The following is a 21,748-nucleotide window of genomic DNA, read 5'->3' as shown; positions in this document are numbered from 1 at the left end:
TCCTGGAAGTTAAATTTAGACTACTAGGTAGAAGGCTTACAGGTCCAAGGCCTGAGAGGTAGCTTTCTCTGAAATACTTCCAGTCACTCATGCAGGTCCAGCGAACAGAGGGACCTTCGGGGTCTCAATGCTTCATAGAGAAAACTGCAAAGAAGATGGGTGTTGGTTTATTAGGCATCAGGAAACATTTTGAGGAAGGGGGACCCTATACAGAGGGGATCAAAATGAAACCAACAGCTGCCATGTAAATCAAATAAGGTTTTAGAGGAGTGTTTAAGAGTGGGACAGGAGCCAGCAGGAATGAGAAGCACATAGTCAGATAGAAACATCTGTTAAAGACGTTGGTAATACAACAATATCTGTGTATCCAACCAAGGATAGGATGCAAATTACAACTGAACTAGAACAGGGACAGGATGAAAACACAGGTAAATGCTATAAAACCAGCAGCATGTCAGATTAGAGTTAAATAAAAAAAGGTACCCAGACAACAATAAACCATAATAAACATCTATTAATATCTATACATATATGTGAGAAGTTTAAAAATAAAAAAAATTATAAATTAGAATGCCTTGCAATGGATGAGGACCTTGATATAATAAACATTATGGAAGCGTGGTAGAATGACAAAAAACAATGGGATACTGCAGAGCCTAATTACACCTATACGACAAAGACAGACTAGTCCAAAAAGGTAGAGTACCACCACTGTAACTAAAGGATTAGATAGACCAGGGGTCAGCAATGTTTGGCACGCGGCTCGCCAGGGTAAGCACCCTGGCGGGCCAGGCCAGTTTATTTACCTGCTGACGCGGCAGGTTCGGCCGGTCGCGGCCCCCACTGGCCGCGGTTTGCCGTCCCAGGCCAATGGGGGTGGCGAGAAGCGGCACGGGCAAGGGATGTGCTGGCCGTGGCTTCCCACTGCCCCCATTGGCCCGGGACAGCGAACAGCAGCCAGTGGGGGCTGCGATCGGCCAAACCTGCCGCATCAGCAGGTAAATAAACTGGCCCGGCCCGCCAGGGTGCTTACCCTGGCGAGCCGCATGCCAAACGTTGCCAACCCCTGAGATAGACTCTAGTGAGAGAAAAAATTCTGAGTGGAGAGGGCCACATCATTGAATCGCTAAATACAAAGATACAAATCCCAAGCTGTAAGAATCTAAATATATTAGTAGGGCTATACTACCAACCTCGAGATCAAGAAAAGGAAATTGAGTGCACAACATTGAGAGAAATCAAAGAGGCAGCAAACTCGAACAAAATGATAATGTAGGACCCACATATTAACTGGTTAAACGGCACAACAGGACAAAGTTTAAACAATTTCTTGACACTTTAAATGATTGCATCTTGGTACAGCTAGTTCTAGAGCACACAAGAGGACAGGGCAGCTATTCTTGAGTTTGTCTTAACTAACAAACAGAAGTTAATTCAAGAAGTGATAGTAGCTGAGCCACTGAGCAATAATGACTAGTAATAATGGGTCTGATCCAGTATGGCAGTTCCTGTGTTCAGAATATAGGATTCTTTATCTACATGAGGTGACATTATTTTACTTGTATCCAAAGAGATTGATAAGACACACATCTAAGAAATTCAATAGAGAGGATCAGTCCTGTATTAAATTTTTTTTTTTTAATACAAACAGGGAATTCTTTCTGCTTCTGGTTGGTGGGAAAGGCTTAACAACACTTTTTTGAGAGGGATTTTTTTCTTGTGTAAAGGGTGAGGGGAAAGATAACTGCAATCTTCTTAAAATGTTGAACAGTTTATTTTCTGGTAGCCAGATGCACAGGTGAGGAGAAGGATGCCATATATGCTCAAGAGCATCTCCTCCATATCAGTCTCAGAGCCTTCAGAGAACTTCTCATGCAGCCCAGCTGCTAATATCTCTTTGACCATTGAGGAGACTGCAGAATGGAAGGAAAAACCTCTCTTCAGGCAACAAGACAAATGCTCTTAGCTAAAATTTGAGCCACATGGATAGGGTGACCATACCTTCCATTTCTGCTGTCATGGTTTTGTGTTGGCTTCACAGCATTTCATATAACTGTATTGAAATCAATGTTTTAACCCAATCGCAGTTTCAATGGGGGGTGTAAACTATATCAGGAAAGCACATATAACACAAGTTTCCCCTCATGCTTCTGGCTTCTCCAATAACCTTGACTTTATATTTTGAATGTGCATTACACATTTTATAAACCAGTTTATACTTTCTTCACAGAGCCACATGTGGGGCTTGACTTCATGATTAAATATTATGTTAAAACATGACCTTGAAGAGTCTCATTAACACAATGCGACTCACAACTTTGCATTTGGCACAGATACATTATGTCCAGCATTGTGTCAGCTGGTCATGGTTGAAACCTACTGGGTCTAGGGTTTGACAATGATTAGCAAACATGATGCTAAACATGTCCTTGTCCTTTTCTACATTCACTGCAATTTGTGGTTGGGAGTAGCCAATTTATTAGTAAAGGCATAACTAGTGCCTCGCAGAAATTTCCTAGGGTAGCACTGGGAGGGAGAAGATAAAAGCGGGGGGAAATGGAGGTTAAAGATCTGAAAGAAATGTACATGAACAAAATTAAGAACAAAACCCACAAAATATAGACAAAATATACAAAAAAGAAAGTAGGGTGCAAGCAATGAGAATTTGAGTGAGAGAATAAAGCTTAAAATGAAATGAGAAAATATAGGAAAAGGCAGGGCAGACACGGGGGGAACAATAAAGTCTCCCACATTTTTATTATAAAATTATGGTCCCAAAATGTATGGAGAAAAGAGCTAGGCAAGATGGAAACAGTGCAGCAGAGGGTTTTTTTTTTTTCCAGTCAGATGCTATCTTTATTATCTCCCCAATATGTGGGGGACTCTCAGAGGAATGAAGTTAATGCTCCAATAGGTCTGTTCCATCTCTTAACTACTCTGATCCTTCAATCCTGTGGCTTGTAAAAAATGCTCTCCTTTCAGGTCAAACAGACTCGGGAAACAAAATATAAAAAAATACTAAAGACTCTGTGGGGAACATTTAAAATAAAGTGTTTCTCAAATAACCAAATTAACTTAGTGTTGCAGTCACGGACTTAGTTCAGTTTGCTTTCCAGAAACAAATCAACAAATCTAACTTTAATGTTATGGGATTAAGTAGTAGGGGAAAGGAAAAGGGTCTTTGTTTTTGTTTTATCTGCTTTCATGTAAGATCTTTTAAAGAACAAATTATAATAAATCAGTAACCTGCAAATAATTCCTCCACCCTTGCTCCCTCGCCCCCTCCTCTTGGCTTACTAGGTCCAGGTCTGCACCAGAAAAGTTATATTGGTATAACTACGTCATATAGAGGTGTGATTTTTTTTTTTTTTTTTTTTTTTTTTTACAGATTATTTATACTAGTATAAGCCCTAGGCTTTGTCTACACTAACACTTTTGTTGGTAAAACTTTTGTTGCTCAGGGATATGAAAAAAACATTCCCCGACCGACATAAATTTCACCGACAAAAGCGCCAGTGTGGACAGCGCTATGTGAGCAGGAGACGCTCTCCTGCCGACATAGTTATGGCTGCTCGGTGGGGGTGATTTGATTATGCCGGAAGGAGAGCTCTCTCCCACCAGCATAGAGCAGCTACACAGGAGACCTTACAACAGCGCAACTATAGCAATACAGCTGTGCCGCCGTAAGGTCCGTAGTGCAGACATAGCCCCAGTGTGCACACACTTATACCGGTATAAAGATGCCTTATATCACTATAGATTATTTTGCTTCATATACCAGTATAATCAGGCCTACACTAGGGGTTGCCACTTTAACTATACTGGGATATTTAAAGCAGCAAATTTTTTTAGTGTAGGCAAGCCCTTCATTTTTCTCTTCTCTTGTCTCCTCTTCCCTTAAACAAATCAGTCCTCCAGTTTAATATAGAAAGAGTATTTTTGAATAATATTTAGTACAATTTAATCTCCCCCAGCCTCCAGTCCTTCTCTATCTTCTTGTCTTGACTCAGATGATAATCAGAAGAAGGGGCATTTAAAACTGTTCTTTCAGGGAATGATCCTGTTCCTACTGACAATCAGAGCAGGATCAAGCCTTAAGTAGTCACAAAATCTGAAGGCCGATTCCAACTTTTGAAACTAAGGAACGATTTGTAATTGTTTGTGACTTTTTTATTTACTATGAATTAAAGAAGCAGTGATGCTCCTGGCCTCTGATGGATGAGCCTCTTACAGTATGTCTACACTTGCAGTAGGGGGTGAGAGTCCCACGTGAGAAGACATATCCACATGGCACGAGTGGTGGAAGGAGTTAGCCACCCCACGTACATGCCTAATGTCTCCAGTGGGTATGCACTCAGGGTGGCTAGCCCATTTTGCCACCAGGCTGCCGCGGCTACACTCTACTTGATGTGTAGACATATTCCCCATGCAGACAGATACAAAGAAAATCAAGTTCAAAGTAAAACCTTGTTGGGAATGCTACAGTAGCATTTTGGCAGGCTGGTATGTTCCATTGGCTCTCAGACCTGCAGCACTTTGAATTTCTGTTTTGGTTCCACATGATGCTTGGCAAGTTTCCCATTCTGTGTTCGTGCATTATCTGGGAACATAACCGAGCAGAACGCCTGCTAAGTTTGAGAACTTTTGAGGCAGCTTCACTGGAGCTGGTTTCTGGCAAACAGCTGGCTGCATTTAGGAGCAACAGGATATTGGGTTGCAACTTCCACTGTCAGCTTGCAAAAGGTCTAACGAAATTGCATCCATCACTAGATGCTCAGATTCCACAGCAGTGTGTGTGGTATAAGAACCTAGACATATCAGTGGTGGTGATGTCACTTTTTCGTTGGGTTGCAGCTGTGAATAGCCACCAGACAATGTTCTTTGCAGAGATGAACTACCCCAGGGCATAACGCGAACAGAGACAGTTCCTGCACCAGCCCACCTCTGATGGTGCGGGGAGAGGCACACTAGGGATGGGAGGTTTGCGGGCATGGGGCAAAGTGGGGGTGTGGCAGAGTTTGAGTGCAGGGGAGAATTGAGACCTTGATCATCTTCTCAACTGAGGCAGCCCTAGAGGGTGGCTGCCAGCAGGAGTCACCCTGTGTGAAGTGCCAGGGCCAGCTGTTGTGCCTCATTGCTGCATCTGGGTCCTCTCTTTATACCAGATGTGGATCCCAAGGGTCCTGTATTCATTTTCCTCTGTGCCTAGCTATCCTTTATGTGGATAGCATTTGAATACATTCTTGTAGATACTTGAAGTGGCCACTTAAGACAGGGATTTGCCTTCCAGTGGTGGTTGCTAGTGCAGAGTTCACTGTGTGGGATGTATACAGAGAAGAGGATATTTTGGGTTCTCTCCATATAGAAGAATCTGTAATATTTGCAGTGATCACTTTTGGACACTTACTTATGAAAATTAATAAGAATTACATGAATAGATGTAAGGAAGCACACAGTACACTTCTCTTCTTCTCACCCCAGAGCATCTTTACCGACAGAGGGAGCAGTTACTGCATTGCTATTCATTCCTGTCCTTGGCTTGTTCCTTCATTAAGCCCAGCCTGGTTGTTCCCCGGCACACAATGTTTCGCTGCCTAGTTGGTGTTGGGGAGTGACCTCAGTTGTGGTTGCATTATTTTATCATCTGTTTGTCTTCTGCAGTCCCCCATTATCATAATCTTTTTGATTGCAGCCAATGGTGTACCCTGATTTCACATCCTGCTCTCCTTCTAACTTCTTCATTTTGTCTTGCCCCTTTTCCAAGGAACTCTCATCTCTACTGCCTCCAGACTGTTGATGTCTGTTTCGTTTAATGCAGCTGCTTCCAAACCATGGAGTAATGCTGGTAGTATGCTGGTTTGATACACTTTCACTTTGGTACCAAACATAATGTTTTTATCGGTCCCATGATTTCATCAACTTCTATGCAGCATTTGTAGCTAAAGCACATCCCCTTTTAACCTCACTCTGGATGGAACCGTTAGCACTGACCTAGCTTCCTAGGTAGACAAAAGATTTTACTTGTGCTACAGTACACTTTACTTGCTCTACAATACACTTACCTCATGCCAATTTTGGTTGACAATTATCAATTTTTGAAGTAATATTAACTTCAGAAATAGAGTAACGCCTTCCAGCACAATTTTGATGTATATTGAATTGTGTTTAATTTTTATTGCTGTCTTGGATGGTGGTCCTGTTTTTGTGTCCTACTCTCCTTTTGATTATCTGAAATTTTGTGTGAATTTCCTATTCATTGTAGTAAAAGCCAGACAAGTAAATAAATTAAGCGTTTTCCTGTCGGGATCACAGCCCTCTCCTTCCTAGTGCTGTGAACTCAAGATCACTGTGACAGGTTTAAGCACTCCGTGAACTTGAATCTGATTAGTTATTCTCAGAAATTATACACCTAGGGCCTGGTTTGTGAGAGGTGCTGGACAGCCACAACTCCCACGGAAGACAAATGGAAATACGGCTGCTCGGCCCTTTTGAAGCTCAGGCCTATTAAGGTCTGAGCAGCCAAGATTACAAAAAAAAAAATGGTTAACTCAATAATGTTCCTTTTAGTTTCTATTGTGACTAACAACAGGAATTCAGTGTGCTGTTGCTGTGCTTTACTTCAGCTGTTCCCAAAGACCTGTGTGTACAGTTTGCCAACAGCGGTACCTCAGGAGTCAGTGGTACTTCGTTATTGAGACTCATTATTATTATTACTATTTATTATTTGTATTGTGGTTGTGCCTAGGATCCCTGGTCAGGACCCCCATAGTGCTCGGTACTATATGATTAAGGAACAAAGACGTGGTCCCTGCCACAAAGGGCTTGCACTCTAAGCTTCCACTCTACCTAATGGCTCAGTCTAGAAAGATTCTGTGCACTCTGCATGAGCCATTGATAAATTGCAATAGGCAGCACTTCACCATGTGATCAGCTGTGTACACCCTAGCAATGTTTATGTCTGGTAAACTGGTAGAACTGCATGAAAAATGTCGGAACTTACAGGACTCGTACTGGGGTCTGATTTGCAAGAGAGATTGAGCATTCACAACGTTAGCAGGAGCTCCAGGTGCTTAGCTACCCGGAAAATCATATCCTAAGTTTCTGGTATAGTCAGTGTGTTAGGGAACGTATTGGTTCTCAAGGTGCATTTCATTTGCAGTGAGAATTATTTAGCCTGCTAGGAAGAGTGTGATATAAATTAATACTCAGCCTAACGAAGAGATCAGTGCTTAACATTTAGTTAAATGGTTTGATTTTGAAAATAAAAGATACTAATTTTTTTTCTTATTCACCTTTAACATCAGTTCAGTTTTGTGACTACAAGTATATCAACACTGCAGAGAAGAACCTGCAGCTGGTCCATGCCAGGTCACTCAGGCTCACAGGGCTCAGGCTAACGGGCTGTTTAATTGCTGTGTAGATGTTCGGGATCCTGGGACCATCCCACCTCGCAGTGTCCTAGAGCCTGGGCTTCAGCCGAAATGGCGACACTGCAGTTAAACAGCCCCTTAGCCCAAGCTCCTGGAGCCTGAATCAGCTGGCATAGGCCACCGGCGGGTTTTTAATTGCAGTATAGGAATACCTTTTAAAACATGGACCTTCTGCCTTTGCTTCTAGCACTAGCAGACTATTTTTGTACCGAAAAATAAAAATACATGTATGATAAGAAAAGTGTTACTCTCTCAAACATCCCAGCAGGAACTGTCTATTTTGAGGGAAGTTCAGCTATTTTTCACTTTGGTGCCTCTTGTTTTGTTTTTTTTAAGTCTTCATTTTTAGTTTATGTGCTGTGGTACTTGAACAAGCCTAACTGTCATAGTTAATGGATTACAACTATCTATGCAAATGAACTTTGAAGGAGCTGATTTGAATAACAAAATGCAGTCTCTCAATCTGTATATTAATCATATTCTTACACACTGACCTTGCCCTGGATTTTCGTATTGTCCCTGCTAGCTCCTACCTGCTAAGATTTAACAAGGGCTTAACTGAGTGAACAAAAGGAATGTAGTTGTGTCTGCCAAAGTCTATCTTATTAACCCGCATGCAACCCAGTGAAGTCAGTAGGGTGAAGTGGGTGTGTGACACTGTATGGAATCTGGGAGACATTTTAGGATGAAGTGAATACGAGCAGACTTTGGTTCATTGTGGCAGGAAGAAGTTTCCATTTGTCCCATTAAATCTGTTTTAACTACTACCCTCCCATGTGCCTAATTTCACAGGACTCATGATTTTTCTTCACACTGCTGTGCAGGTGCATGAGCCAGCTGAGTCTCCCTTTGTTCATCTCCTGGCTCCTCCAGTTGTGTGAGTCATTTATATTATGAAAAGAACGGAGCTGGGAGCAGAGGGGAGGCACTAGGACAAAGAAAATCTACCTTCCAACCAGCTGCAGATGAGGAAACCTCCCCATCTCATTTCCCCTTATGGCTTGGAAAGACTTGATATAAGGAAAAGGAGTGGCAGCAGGGCTTTAGTTTTTGGCAATTCCTTTCCCTTGCCCCCTCACAAGTCAATCTCTTCATATAGCATACGTTAAGGCAGGAGATACAGAAAACGAAGAAGTGCTGACATCATGTTGGGGAAGCATGATAGAGTAATGTAAGCTCTCTTGTCATGACTACCCAGCATGCAATAATGGGAAGAATGAAGGCATCAGTTTGCAAAGTCTCTTCCTCATTACAGCAGATTCTATGCTGTTCACTGTAGTGGCCTGCATAGAATCTGCTGTAATGAAGAAGAGACTTTGCAAACTGATGCCTTCATTCTTCCCATTATTGCATGCTGTGTAGTCATGACAAGAGAGCTTACATTACTCTACCATGCTTCCCTAAAGCCCTGCTGCCACACCTTTTCCTTATATCAAGTCTTTCCAAGTAAACTAAAACGGCGTGGGTTATCAGTAAAAATGTGGTTGCCAAAGAACACACACGCACAAGTTCATATTATTTTTCCAAGGTGGTGGTGGAGGCAGCGGTGTACTTGTCCAATACAGTCTTCTGGGCTGTTTATTTGGCTCAAGCATTCTTACGCTGGTTGCAGCCTTTTTATTACAAATGTGAGTTCTTTCTGTAAGTCACTTGACAATCACAAGATTATTTTTTTTAAGAAAGTCTGCTGTAGGCCATGTGAAGAATTTGTGGCATTTCTGAAGAAGGTGCCAGTGGCACTGTGTGAACTTTTAACATCATGTGCTGCAATAACACAGAGAATACAATAGGCGCTGGACTAGAACCCTGTAAGTTCAAATCCAGTCCTGGATAGCTATTGCTCAAGGGGGAGGGCAGGTCAGTCAAGCCAAAGGCATTTGGATCAAAACTTAATGTCTAGTTTAAACGAGCAGGATCACATATTTTCCTAAGGTGTTAAAAAGGAAAAGCTAGAGAGAATGCATGACTGGACCCTCGTGGTGTTCAGCTGATGATGCAGCCTGCTCAAACTAGTTCCATTTCGCCCTCTTCATGCTGATGTGCTGCCTTGGCTAGTGGTGAGATCACTCTGAGCAAGTTCCTTTTAGGAAACTAATGTTCCTTGTGTGTAATTTTTTTTTTTTTTTTTTACCTCAGTCAGCACCTGCTGATTAAAACAAGCAAGGATCAAACCCATGATCCAGTCTAACAGAACAGCTGTAATAAAACACCAGGCCCTCCACCTTGGATGCAGTGTGTTGATGACAATAGTTAAGGCCAAGCTACTTTGAACATGTAACAAGCAGCTACTTTCAGTTCCCATTTCTCACACTTACATGAATTAACTCTTTTGCAGCAGTTTTTAATAGGCACTCGCAGCTGGAACACACACAGGGAATGTAAGGGGCAGGTGCTAATATTTTTGTGTATTACTACAGCACTCAAGGGGAGCCCAATTTTCAAACATGGGCTCCTGAATTACGTGGTCTAGTTCCAAATTGACAGTCAGGCATCTAACATGAGAACAGCATTTCAGTGCTTAAGTACAGAATTAAGCACCCTAACTGCAGGGGTGCTGGAACAATTTTTTTTATAGTGCGGGGGGCAGGTACTGATGATGGAAACCATGTATTTGGTGTTTGTAATTACTACTGCAAGCCGGGGGTGCAGCAGCACCCCTCATTCCAGCACCACTGCCTCGTTTAGGCCTCAACCCAGTAAACTCTGATGGGACCACTCAGAGTAGTAAAGTGTTTGCAGGCTTGGGCCCTTACGTACGCAAGTTTGAAATATGGGTCCAGGCTGACTTTTTCAAACTCATTTTGTCACTTTTATTTCTATTTTAAAGTGATTTGTAAAGAGTTGAGAATGTAATGACCAATAAGGCATCTAACTTCTCCACTTTGAAAGGTATGGCATTTTTCAACCTGACATTTAAAGGTCCTAGGGATGTTCCCGTTGGAAGTAGAAATCGGTGGAGTCTGATATTCTCTTTGATGCACTCTTGTTTACTTTCAAGGAATATACACATAGTGTTACCATACGTCCAGATTTTCCCGGACATGTCCGGCTTTTTGGGCCTCAAATCCCCGTCCAGGGGGAAATCCCAAAAAGCCAAACATGTCCGGGAAAATAGGGAGGGGCCGGCGCCACTGGGTGCTGGGCCGGGCCGGGGGTGCTCGACGGGGGGCTGGCCCGGGGGTGCTCGACCGGGGGCCGGCGGGCGGTGCGGGGCCAGGGGCTGGCCCGGCACCCCAGGAGCCGAGCCAGACTGGAGACGCTGGGGCCGGGGCCGGCCGCTGGAGGGAGCCGCTCGGTTGGAGGGGGCCAGACTGGGCCGCGCCTCCTCTTCCCACCCCCCCAGCTTACCTGCTGCCTGCTTCAGGCTTCCCGCGAATCAAATGTTCACGGGAAACAGGGGAGGGGACGGAGGTGGGGTGGGGACTTTGGGGAAGGGGTGGAGTTGGGGCATGTCCTCTCTTTGGACATTCAAAATATGGTAACCCTATTACACAAAGTCCTGCTTTGCTGAACGCAGGAGGAACCAACAACAAGAAGGAGAGGTTTCTTATTTTACAGACCCAAGCATCTTTAAGCCAATAAACCCAAAAGCTCTCTATATAGCCTTTCCCGGAGTCACACTCTGCTCACAGGCTACTGCTTGGCTTTATTCATTTTTGCCTTTGCCTCTCTCTCAGTTCTTATCTGTTCTGAGTTTCTATGTGTTCTGCCCTCTCACCCTCACCCACAGCTGGCCACATTACCCTTTGGAACCCCCCCGCCCACCTGGTGCTAGATTCTGAGCAGATTCTGTTAGGTCTTGTTTTGAGTTGGGCCCCTTTAAGTGTATCTTATAACTATCATAGGTGAAGGCACAGTCACGCATCAGTTTGATTCGTCCTGTCACAAGATTTAACCCAGCTTCTAACCATAAAAAGTGTACTGGTACCAATATAAGATTTTACTTAATTTATGTAATGTGAAATTTCAGTTAGCAGTTACATGGAGCTTATTCCCTCCTCACAGCTGGAACAATAGAAAATGTTGACACATGTATTTGCCTAGACTATCATGCTACACCCAATTTAAATTCCTCAAAACTAATTTTATAACCTAGTTTGTCTAGAACAGGAAGCTGGGCTTAAAACTGAATTAATCTTTGTGGAATTGAAATGCTTGGACATACAGATCTTGCTCCCTCAGCCCGTCCCCCCCACACTCTGCTCATTTTCCAATAAATCTACTCCCCCAAATGAACTGCACTGGAGCTCTCACAGTTAGGGGGTAGACACAAGCAGCACCACTATTGTTTGTAGGTCTATGGTTTTACCCATTCAGTATACTCCCTAAATCCAGTGATTATTGTAATCTTTTCCATCATTTAATACTGCTCCTTGAGAAGAGGTATCTCATCATCAGATACCACTGATTGGGTAATGCTGTTGCAATGATATTCCAGCTGGTATCCTGGTTCCAGAAGTATCTCATTTTCCAGGAATGAAAGCAAAACAAGGCAGCCTCCACTGGGTCTGGGTTTTTTGGGGGGGAATTGCAGAACCATGTATAACTTAATGAGCTGAAAACACTAAGTCTCATTGCTTAAACATTTCACATGCTGACTTGGTTTAACAAGCATGCAGCCTAGACTGAACATTGTATAGATTTCCGTGCAAGTTGACTTAACACTACCTTACCAATCATGTGGTTAACCAGACTGAATTAATCACTCTCTCTAACCAAGGTTTATTTACTGGTCTCTCAGAATAGTGGGTGAAATATCCCTTTTCTGATAGGCTCAGCCTCCAGAAGAGAAAACAACAACACTCAGACTTATGACAATACTTACTATAATTATTATTAATATCGCTCTTTACAGAGGCTGGCATGTACAAATCAAAACTTTCATAGATCACGCTGAGGGCCATATTTTGCAGTCTTTAGTCTGGCAATATTTCCATTGACTTAAATGGAAGTGTTCCCTGAATAAGAATCGTATGATTTGCCCCTGAGATTGTGGGGTTGTTAAGGCAGGTATTTGCACTAACAGGTAGTACAAATAAGGAACAGTTTAGCAAGGCCACCATTGTGAGAGATACTTTGTCCAAAGGGGTTGAAAAGTGTTAGTCTTACAGTTCGTTGAAGGGAACAGTACACCACGGGTAGGCCTCAGGTTAACCTTTTGGGAAAGGTGAGAGAGAGTCAAATCCAGTCCAGTTCCACTACTGGAAAATAGGAGATTGGAAACTAATACAGTGCTTTGATGTATTGCACAGTGGGTTGCCCAGATGTGAAATGTAGGGCATAAAAACCCTATCATCACAATGATTAACATAATGAACCAAGTCCAGCCCCTGATGCTTCCCTGCTGGTACTCAACACAGATTTTATTGCAATACAATTCTGCTCCGTTGCAGGAAGATTTGAAAAGCACACCCTGCTGGGCTGCTAACATTTCAACGTTCCCCGTGTAAAGATATTGGCCTCTGTAAATGTCAGGACCATGAAACACCAAAACCAGGCACAACGTACTGCAGATCAGAGCTGCTCTTATTTGCATACGTACTCAGTCTGTATTTACATAAAATAACAATTAACTCTTCAGAAAAACAGCAAGACATTTGTCTATTTTTTCATGTTCCAGGAGTATTCTTGTTACTTGCAGAATGAGGTTTTATTTTATAAGACAGTGGCTGATTTAGACAATTCTCAATCCTTCTCCTAAAGCTAGAGATTTATGAAAATTTAGGCTTTTCATATCAAGGCAAGGGAGAAGTGAAGAGTCATTCATCCACTCACTCTCGGCATCAGCAGTTATGTCATTCTCTGTAAAGCTGTGTCATGAAAGTTTCTTCAAAAGCCTAGAATTAATGTTGTTTGTTTGTTTATTTTGGAGTCACAGAGAGGGCAGCATAAAATAGCTACAAGGCAATTCCCGTTCAGTGAAATGGAAGTCTCATAGGCACTTCATTCAATACAATGTGGCTCAAGAGGATATCCTGTCAACCAATGATAACAAGGGAAATAAAGTCACTTCCTCACCAGCTGTTTGATTCAGGTAGAAAAAGGAAGTCTTTACTTCCTCATGTTTGCTCTGCCCACCACCCCCTTACTAATAAATGCAGAGTGTGGCACTTAAGCTGGTTTTTCCCTTTATATTTTCAATGAAGAAAACTCACATTGTTAATGCATCACTGGGCTCAGCATATGGGAAATATTTAGTTCTACACAGCCTAAAAAAGCTGGGCCCAGCCTGAACTGTACGAGAGAGGCAGATTATGTAGCAATGATACTGAGCCTTTATACATTTGCAGTGATATTACCCTTCAATAATGACTGAGTGGCAAACTGGAGGTGGCTGGTTATTGGGGGGGCAGATCCTCTCTCCAACTCCTGTGGGTGCGTATGGTGAAGCAGAACTGTCATGGGGCGCCCTCACAGGCTGGCCATGTAGAACATCATGGCCAAGACTTCCATGCAGCTCGGGCAGTTTGGTAGTGATGTATACACAGCTCCATAGATCCACCAGCCAGTCCTTTTCCTACTGTAGAAGAGAATGCAGCAGGTACATGAGGATTCCATCCCTCCCTCACCACCCCCTTCCCTTATGGAAAGTCCAACATAATTTAAACTGATTAAAGTAAAAGGGTGGGTTTTATTATAATAGGAGTGTAGTAGGGTTCTATAGAAAATTACTTTCAAAAACCTATAGAGTTTCATAGAGAAGGAAATTCTTTCTCTAAGGTTTTTGAACTGTCCTAGAGAATTCTATACTGGGGCATAACTTTCTGTGAAGTTCTGTGGAAAATAAAACCCTACAAGAGTTACCATTCTCTCAAATTCTACAAGCCTTTTCAGTAAGCATGGCAGCTTTGCAGAGGCCCATCAGGCTGTACACAGGATCCAGGCTCTGAGGCTCTGTGTGGGTGCAAAGCATTTTTACCGAGGGAGAATATTTCTGAGAGGACTTCAAACGCTTCAGGCAGTTTGTGTCAAGTCACGTGTGGGGTTTTTTTTATACCGACACTTATTTTATTCAGATCAATTTAGATTACAAAAATCCAATTACAAGTACTAATGCACATATACATAGGAAGAGACCTAACTTATGGAACATTCTGTATACAGTTTAGAGTTCTCTTGGCATTAAAAGCAGTTTTCACTGGGGGGGGGTAGGCCCCCCTCTTCTGTTGTTTTAATACATAAAATGGGCATGTGTTTATTTAAAACAGGTTTGAAACTTAAACAAATAGTGACAGGCTGTTCAAACAGGCTTCGGAAATAAGCCTAATCAGGATGTTTGAGAAGGCAAAAGCGCAATAAAAAGGCACCCATAAAGTAGCTACTTGTAATATATAGTACAGAAACCAAAAGGTTGGGTTCATCTTGTTATTATAATAGTCTCAATAACAAAAACTATTTCATGCAGAACGTTTTGTGCTGACATTCCTTTTCTTGAACCATTAGTCAGGGCTTTTGCGTTGTGTTAATGCAACCTACTCTCACCTACTTTCATGCCAGGCACCAAGAGCTCTCTCTATTGGATTCCTAACAATAGCTTTTGTAATAAATTGGGCTGAGCATCCTCTAAACCTGGGGGATGGGGGTGGGTTGATACAGGATATGTTTCTGCTTCCATTGGTGTAATGGAAGTAGGATCAAGACTGTAGAAAGAGCGTCACTGAAGTTTAACATTAAAAACTTTTCATGTGACTTGCATTTTCTCAATACTTTTTTTTCTTCAAATTTCCTCTATTCTTTCCTATAGTTTTATTGTTGTATATTGAACTTTGTCCTTGTCGTATTTTTATAAGGCTTGATCTTTAACCGCGGACACTGACAAAATTCCCACTGAAATCAGTGAGAGTCTGCAATGGGGATTGCAAGATTCAGCCCAGTCTGTAATATTTGCTTGCAGTCTGTGTTGTCTCATAGCCGTAAGGAGGTGGAGTAAAAGGTGCTTTTTGAAAAACAGCACAGCAAATGTGTTTTACAACCCAACATAACACAACAAAACACTAAGAACGGCATTATTAACCTTGTGTTTCTGAAGTTAGGTACTCAAATAAAAGTGGCACCATTTTCTCAGCCCTCAGAGCTTCCATGGAAGCATAATTGAAAATCAGACTTTTATTTAGGTGCCTATATATGGATTTAAGTACCTAACTTCAGAAACACAAGTTTGAAAATATTGGCCTAAAGGAACAAAATGTCAAAAAACAATATGAAGAGAGATGCATTTTCTGCACACAGTCATTCTATGGGCGAACCCCCATAGCTCTTAACTCAGGCAATACACCCACTGAAATCAACAGGAGTTTTGCCTCAGTCAGGGGTGCTGGATTTGGTCCAGTGTCACTTATTATAAAGAGAAATTGTGGAAGTAGACACAATTTCTCTATTTAAGTTCATCTCCCTCAGAGCCGAACTTCTACTGAACAGGATTTGAATAGCAAAATGTAAAAAACGTACACGCCCTCTTGTGGCAAAAACTAAACTTTCCATTCTGACCTACAATAGCTAGTGATATCAGATGACAAAGGACAGCATAAAGTACTATAATATGTCCATATCTTATGGGAAACACACAGCATGGTTGAAAGGTTTATTGTTATTTCATGTAATTTACACTGTGGCTTTTTCCCCCTCTGTTGCTGTAATTCATGAATTACTCGTGTATTTTAGGAGGCTATTCGCCTTGTATAAAATGTAACATTATAAATGCCTGAAGACATTTTACAGGAAGTGCAACTGAAAAAAAGGAATGTTTATTTTCTACAACAAATTGAAACCCTGCCACCAAAACGAAGTGGGTATTCACCCACAAAAGCTTATGCTCCAATATATCTGTTAGTCTTAAAGGTGCCAAAGGACCCTCTGTTGCTTTTTACAGATCCAGACTAACACGGCTACCCCTCTGATAAGAAAATGTAAAATGGTCACAAAATAAAAGCCATCAAAAGCCATCTTTTCATTAAAAAGAAACCTGTCTGCCTAAAGTTAGGTTCCTAAATCCATATTTAGGAAACTAAATAAAAGTGGCCTCATTTTCAGAAGTTCTGAGCACCCACAAATACCAGTGACATCAATAGGAGCTGAAGGTGCTCAGACTCATTTTATTATTAATTATTATTATTTGCATTATAGTAGCACCAGGAGCCCACTGTGTTAGGTGCTGTACAAAAAGACGATTCCTCACCTAAGGAACTTAAAATTTTAGTAGTAGTTTGTATGCTAAAATGGTTCCGGAGTTACCTGTCTGTATGAAAGAACTCACTCTTGTGCTTTTCTTAGTTTCTTTGAATAATTTGTGTTTATCATCATTAATGTAGCTTTAATGAACAAATGTCTTTTGTTCCTGTCTGCATATCATATTGCTATGGAATCTCATATACCTATTTCCCTTCCTCCCAACCCAGGATGCCTTTGTGGAGTTGTACGGCAGAAACATGAGGCCTTTGTTTGATTTCTCCTGGATCTCTTTGAAGACTATCCTAAGTCTGGCTCTGGTGGGAGCTTGCATCACCCTTGGCGCTTATCTGGGACATAAGTGAAGTCAACTATCTAACCATGGATTACAAAAGTCTTACGAAACAATAAAATAATATGTTTTTTCCAGTAGCACAATGATATTACTTTTATGAGCAGAAGTTCCTGGCTAAATATAAATCAGCTATTACTGCCAAAGGGAAGTATCATTTATTTTTTACATTGCAGGAAACAAAGTTATTTATTAAAGATATTTACATTTAACTTGCTATTTTCAGAAACTCTACAAACAGTTTATATCCGAGTATCACATAATATTGTTATGAATTGTAATGAGCCCCCAACACCTTGAGCTTTTTTTATTTTTTTAAATAAATTAATGCAGCTGGATGGATTAAATATACTGACAAAGACCTACCTGCTTTCTCTTGGGGGAGCAGTTACTTGGGCTGCTTCAGACTGTGTAATTGTGTTGATTTTACTACAATTTCTCACAGATCCAAGGAGATGGGATCCTAAAAAAATCAGAGGGAGTGAAGTTAGAATTATTTCCAGCTGGCAAGTACTGACATTAGTATACAATTCAATATGGTACATACTTGGTGTCAGAATAGCAACTTCTCAAAGGACAGCTATCTATAGGAGTCTCCTGGCAGGACAACAGTTTGAAATACGATTGCATATATTTTATGAAAGTATTTTTAAGTTACCAAATTGTGCCAATACATCATAATCATAACAGTATCATCTGATGCCTTAAAAGGATGATATGTCAATTCAGATACTCTTTATGAACGCATGAAATGAAATCCTTTGGACATGCAAGAAATTACTGTTTCAATGATTTTCTCAGCAGTAAAATGTCTTTTACAGCTACACACACAGAAACCGTGAGACCGTCAGTGCCTGCCTCTACAGAGCACAGCTGGAGGCTGGAGTCCTGACTTGTGTCCCATTTTAGTGGGCTCATATCTGCAACTGATCCTGTTTACTTGCTGAGCTCCTCTAGGGTTTTGAAACCAATTAAGTTTGGTCTCTAAATCCCTGAAAGTTGAAAAAGGTTTAAATTTATTTGGCAAGAAACAGACCTCATCTGAGTTCCAGATTAGCTCGAACTATGCTTGTTTATCAAACTGGACACCAAAATCACGTTCATTTTCATAACAAAGAAGTCAGATGACCTGTATTCTTTCCCCCATCTCGCCCCCACCCCCAGCCAAAGTATTACATACTAATAATTTCTTAAGACTTTCTACAGAAATAAAGAAGATGAAGAAATTGTCCTAATCCTCTAGCTGGACAGAGACTCACTGACATCCAGATTCCTTAGATGCCTATTGTCATTTCAGGGGAGAATAAGGAGGGGGAAAGGATGGACTGAGTCAGCTTCTTGAATAATAAATGTAATTTAAATAAGATTAATTCAGAATACTTAATATACAGCTTTATAACAACTGCATAAATCCTGGAACCATATATCTTAGACATGTCAACATACTTTAAGGTGGGCTTTAACAAGCTTTTTGCTTCTATGAATTCCACCTTAAAAACCTCTAAGTCAAGTGTTTTTATTTTTTTACTATGAAACTGTCAAAATATGAACTTTGTGGCTAAATGTACATCCAGGGACAAGTTAGAAAGCTCTGGATAAAAGGACAGGAACAACAGACAAGTACTTTCAGAGTGAAAACAATACAATGAAAAACTATGCAGACTCAACCTTGAGATTTCAATAATATAACTTTGTGGCATTATATGCAAAATATCTGCAGTAATTTAGGAATGTAATATGTTCATTGTTAAGGCTGTAATTGATGTGATTTCTTCAAAGCTGCTTTTTTTAGATTTGTGCATCTCAGCATTTTTATTGCTATTTTGTCATGGCACCTACACTTTCTATGGGCAAAGATTGAGTGAGCGCTGCATTTCAAATTTGAAATTATTTTAATTTTACAGAAACATTTAATGGAACGAATGTTTCTAAAGCAAATGTGATCTGTTTTTAAACTCTGCTGAGTAAAAACACCTGAAATGTCAGAACTGTATGCATCTGTGCAAGGCACTTATGAAAAATATTTAAAAATAATAGGGAACCACATATTAGGAATTGAATGTGGTCTTGGTTTTTCCACCTACCAGGTTTAATTTATGGAAAGCCAGGTACAAAGCTGAACTAGAATTGGCACTGTACTAATGTTTCAATCCACATTTCACAATCTAGTCTTCATTTCAGTTTGTGCCCATTAACCCCCCATTAAAAATAATGAATGATTTGACCTTGAACTTTTTCAATGTTGAATTGTTTATTGACGGTTTACATCATCAAAAAATATAAAAAGAGTAACTATAAATTCCTGTGCTGCTATACTACCAAGATAATTTGGATAGAGTTTATTTTGGACTATCCTCCAGTGGCAAGATTTTTCAAAGCTGCTTTAGAAGTAATATGAAGTAGTCACATTACAGAGATGATTATGTAGATGCTGCCAATTTGTGTTCTGTTGTATCTATTCACTGGGATTCCCAGCATATTAGTTAATAAGTTAAAAAAGTCAAGGCAACTGTTAATGGTTATTTTATTAAACAGATAATGGAGCTTTCCCATTCTGACTGCAGAATTGTACAATATTGTGGCTGCATTAGCTGTAAGTTGATGATGCATTTATTATTAATCACCATACTAGAAACGTTGAATGTATATAAAAGCTTGAACTTGTTTAAAAAAAATCTCCCCCTCAATCCTCTTGCTTTCCCAGTGATTCCTGTCACTTCCATTTTCTTTGTTACCATATGAAACAGAACTTTCCCTACAACATGCAAGGCCTTACTATCATGCTCCAAAACTACATTTCAGTTAAAAATCACTTCTTCTCTCACCCCGATCAGTCCTGTTGGCAATCTATAAAAAGAAGCTAAACATATAAATAGTTGCACTTCTAAAGTTACTTGGCTGTGGAGAACTAAGGGACAACACGGGAAGAGGTGTTAAGAAGTGTAGAGAGGAGATAGATCATTGATATATCTCCATGACTGAGGATAAAAGTGCCTGAGAAATTTGGCCATGTTTCATCTAGGTGAAAAGAAAAAAAATGATAGGCAGTGATGATAAACAGAGCAAAACGTTACAAAATTTCCCCCCCAAAGTACTTAAGTAAAGCCTTGTTAATTCTAGCAGCAATCATCTACAAACCAGATCAGATATTTGATGTTACTGTACCACAATTTTTTTTAGTCCTTTAAGTCTTTTGGGCTTTGTTTTTCAATAAAATAATAAAAAAAGTCTTGTTTTTTTAAACAAAGGAAAACATCATAAGATCATCTACGATTTGTCATAGTTCCACAATGTACCGATAAGCCCCTTTGTTTTCAGTTTTAACTGATTTTTTTACCAAAAATTTCCTGGGTTTTACAAAAAGTATTATTCATTTTTTTTTCTGATTTTCACCCTACTTTTGTATCATTCAAATATATAAAAAATAACTAGTTTTATTAGGAAAATACAATACATTGTATAAGATATATGTATTACGATAATGCATTTGTCTGTGTGTATATGCAAAGCTGCCTGTTGAAGTAAGGCTATGTATTAGTCTAGAAGATACATACAAACAAGTACACACGTAAGCTCTGAAGTGCGTGCGCATTAAGCGTACTGATGAATCTCACCCACCATGTACACATTTCAAGCTGTTAGCAGATAACAGTTTAAAGATCTGACACACTAAAATGGGAAGAAAATGAAAATATGTTTCAGAACACAAGGAAATATTCAAAAGTTTTAAAAAAACAAAAACAGGAGGAGACAAGGATGAAGTTGAGTGTATGTGCTGCAAATGGTGTGGCCCAATTATTAAATGTTTATAGGTTAATAAGTCTACAACAGTAAACTGTTTATTCAAGTGAAAAGTTTTATTTGGGGATTAGAGATCTATTGTTTTCTTAAACTCAGAGGTAGCATTGTGTTTTGAGTTCTGTTTTAGTTCAGCAAACCACATTGATGAACGGAATTCAAAGCGTTAATCTACTGAATACTTTTTTCCCCTGCCCGTCTTTTCATCCACCAAAATAAGCCCCGATATTTACCCAAAAAAATGAATAATAGTTTTTTGCACTGATTTTCCCACCTGTTTTTGTGGTTGTGTTTATAAACACTGATAAATTCCCAGGGGAAATTAAATAAAATAAAAACTGAAAACAAAGGGCTGTATGTACAGTGTAAATAAGAGTTCTAAAACAAGGGGAAAGAGCCTAAAACTAAGTATTGAGACATCAGAGGAGAGACAGAGGATAAGTCTTGGTAGTTCAGACATTGGATCGGACAATGGAATAACATGTCTGTTGTGGTAATTGAAGCTACCGAGAGAAGTGGGCTAGTGAGGGCTGAAAGGTGATTAGAGTGGGGTTTGTACACAGAGTCTTGTATGATGCAGAAACTTAGCCACAATGGCCCAAGAAATAAATTTCAGTCATAACCATCTACATGTTTGTGCATTTTCTTAGTTTCCTGTTGTGATCTGTGAAATCATGGGATGCTTTAATAAAGCACACAGCTATAGACTGGAATAATTCCTTTGGAAACAGACTTTTGCGTGTGAAGGTCAATATGGGATGCTATAAGGTGCAGATTATGGGCCCAGAACTTCTTGTCCTTGCATACACAAACCTCCCATTCACCTCAGTGGAAGTTCTGCATGGTGATGTGGTTGGCCATGCATCTGCACTAATTTTATATCCTAAAAATCTTTTTAAATGTTGATGAAAAACGTGATGAAGTTGCATGTGCAAAGAGCCTGCATTTCTAATTTTTTTTTTTAAACAAGATAGCATATGGATTCATTCACATTATTTGTTAA

The 21,748-nt window shown here is 40.4% G+C and overlaps 1 protein-coding gene across 4 annotated transcripts in view; it reads left to right on the top strand.

The window, feature by feature from the left end:
- BCL2 (BCL2 apoptosis regulator) overlaps positions 1-20,183 on the top strand; it is a 123,001-nt gene extending 102,818 nt beyond the window's left edge. For all 4 annotated transcript variants that reach the window (XM_034762098.1, XM_034762100.1, XM_034762101.1 and 1 more), the window contains one exon: positions 16,826-20,183. In XM_034762098.1, coding sequence (XP_034617989.1) covers positions 16,826-16,960 — 135 coding nt within the window. In that variant the 3' untranslated portion in view covers positions 16,961-20,183. The remainder of the gene's footprint in view (positions 1-16,825) is intronic.
- Positions 20,184-21,748: the final 1,565 nt, after the last annotated feature.

Source organism: Trachemys scripta, chromosome 2 (genome assembly GCF_013100865.1).
Source record: "Trachemys scripta elegans isolate TJP31775 chromosome 2, CAS_Tse_1.0, whole genome shotgun sequence".
Taxonomy (NCBI): Eukaryota; Metazoa; Chordata; order Testudines; family Emydidae; genus Trachemys; species Trachemys scripta.
Note: the sequence above shows the minus strand (reverse complement) of the source record. Positions and strands in the feature narration are given on the sequence as shown.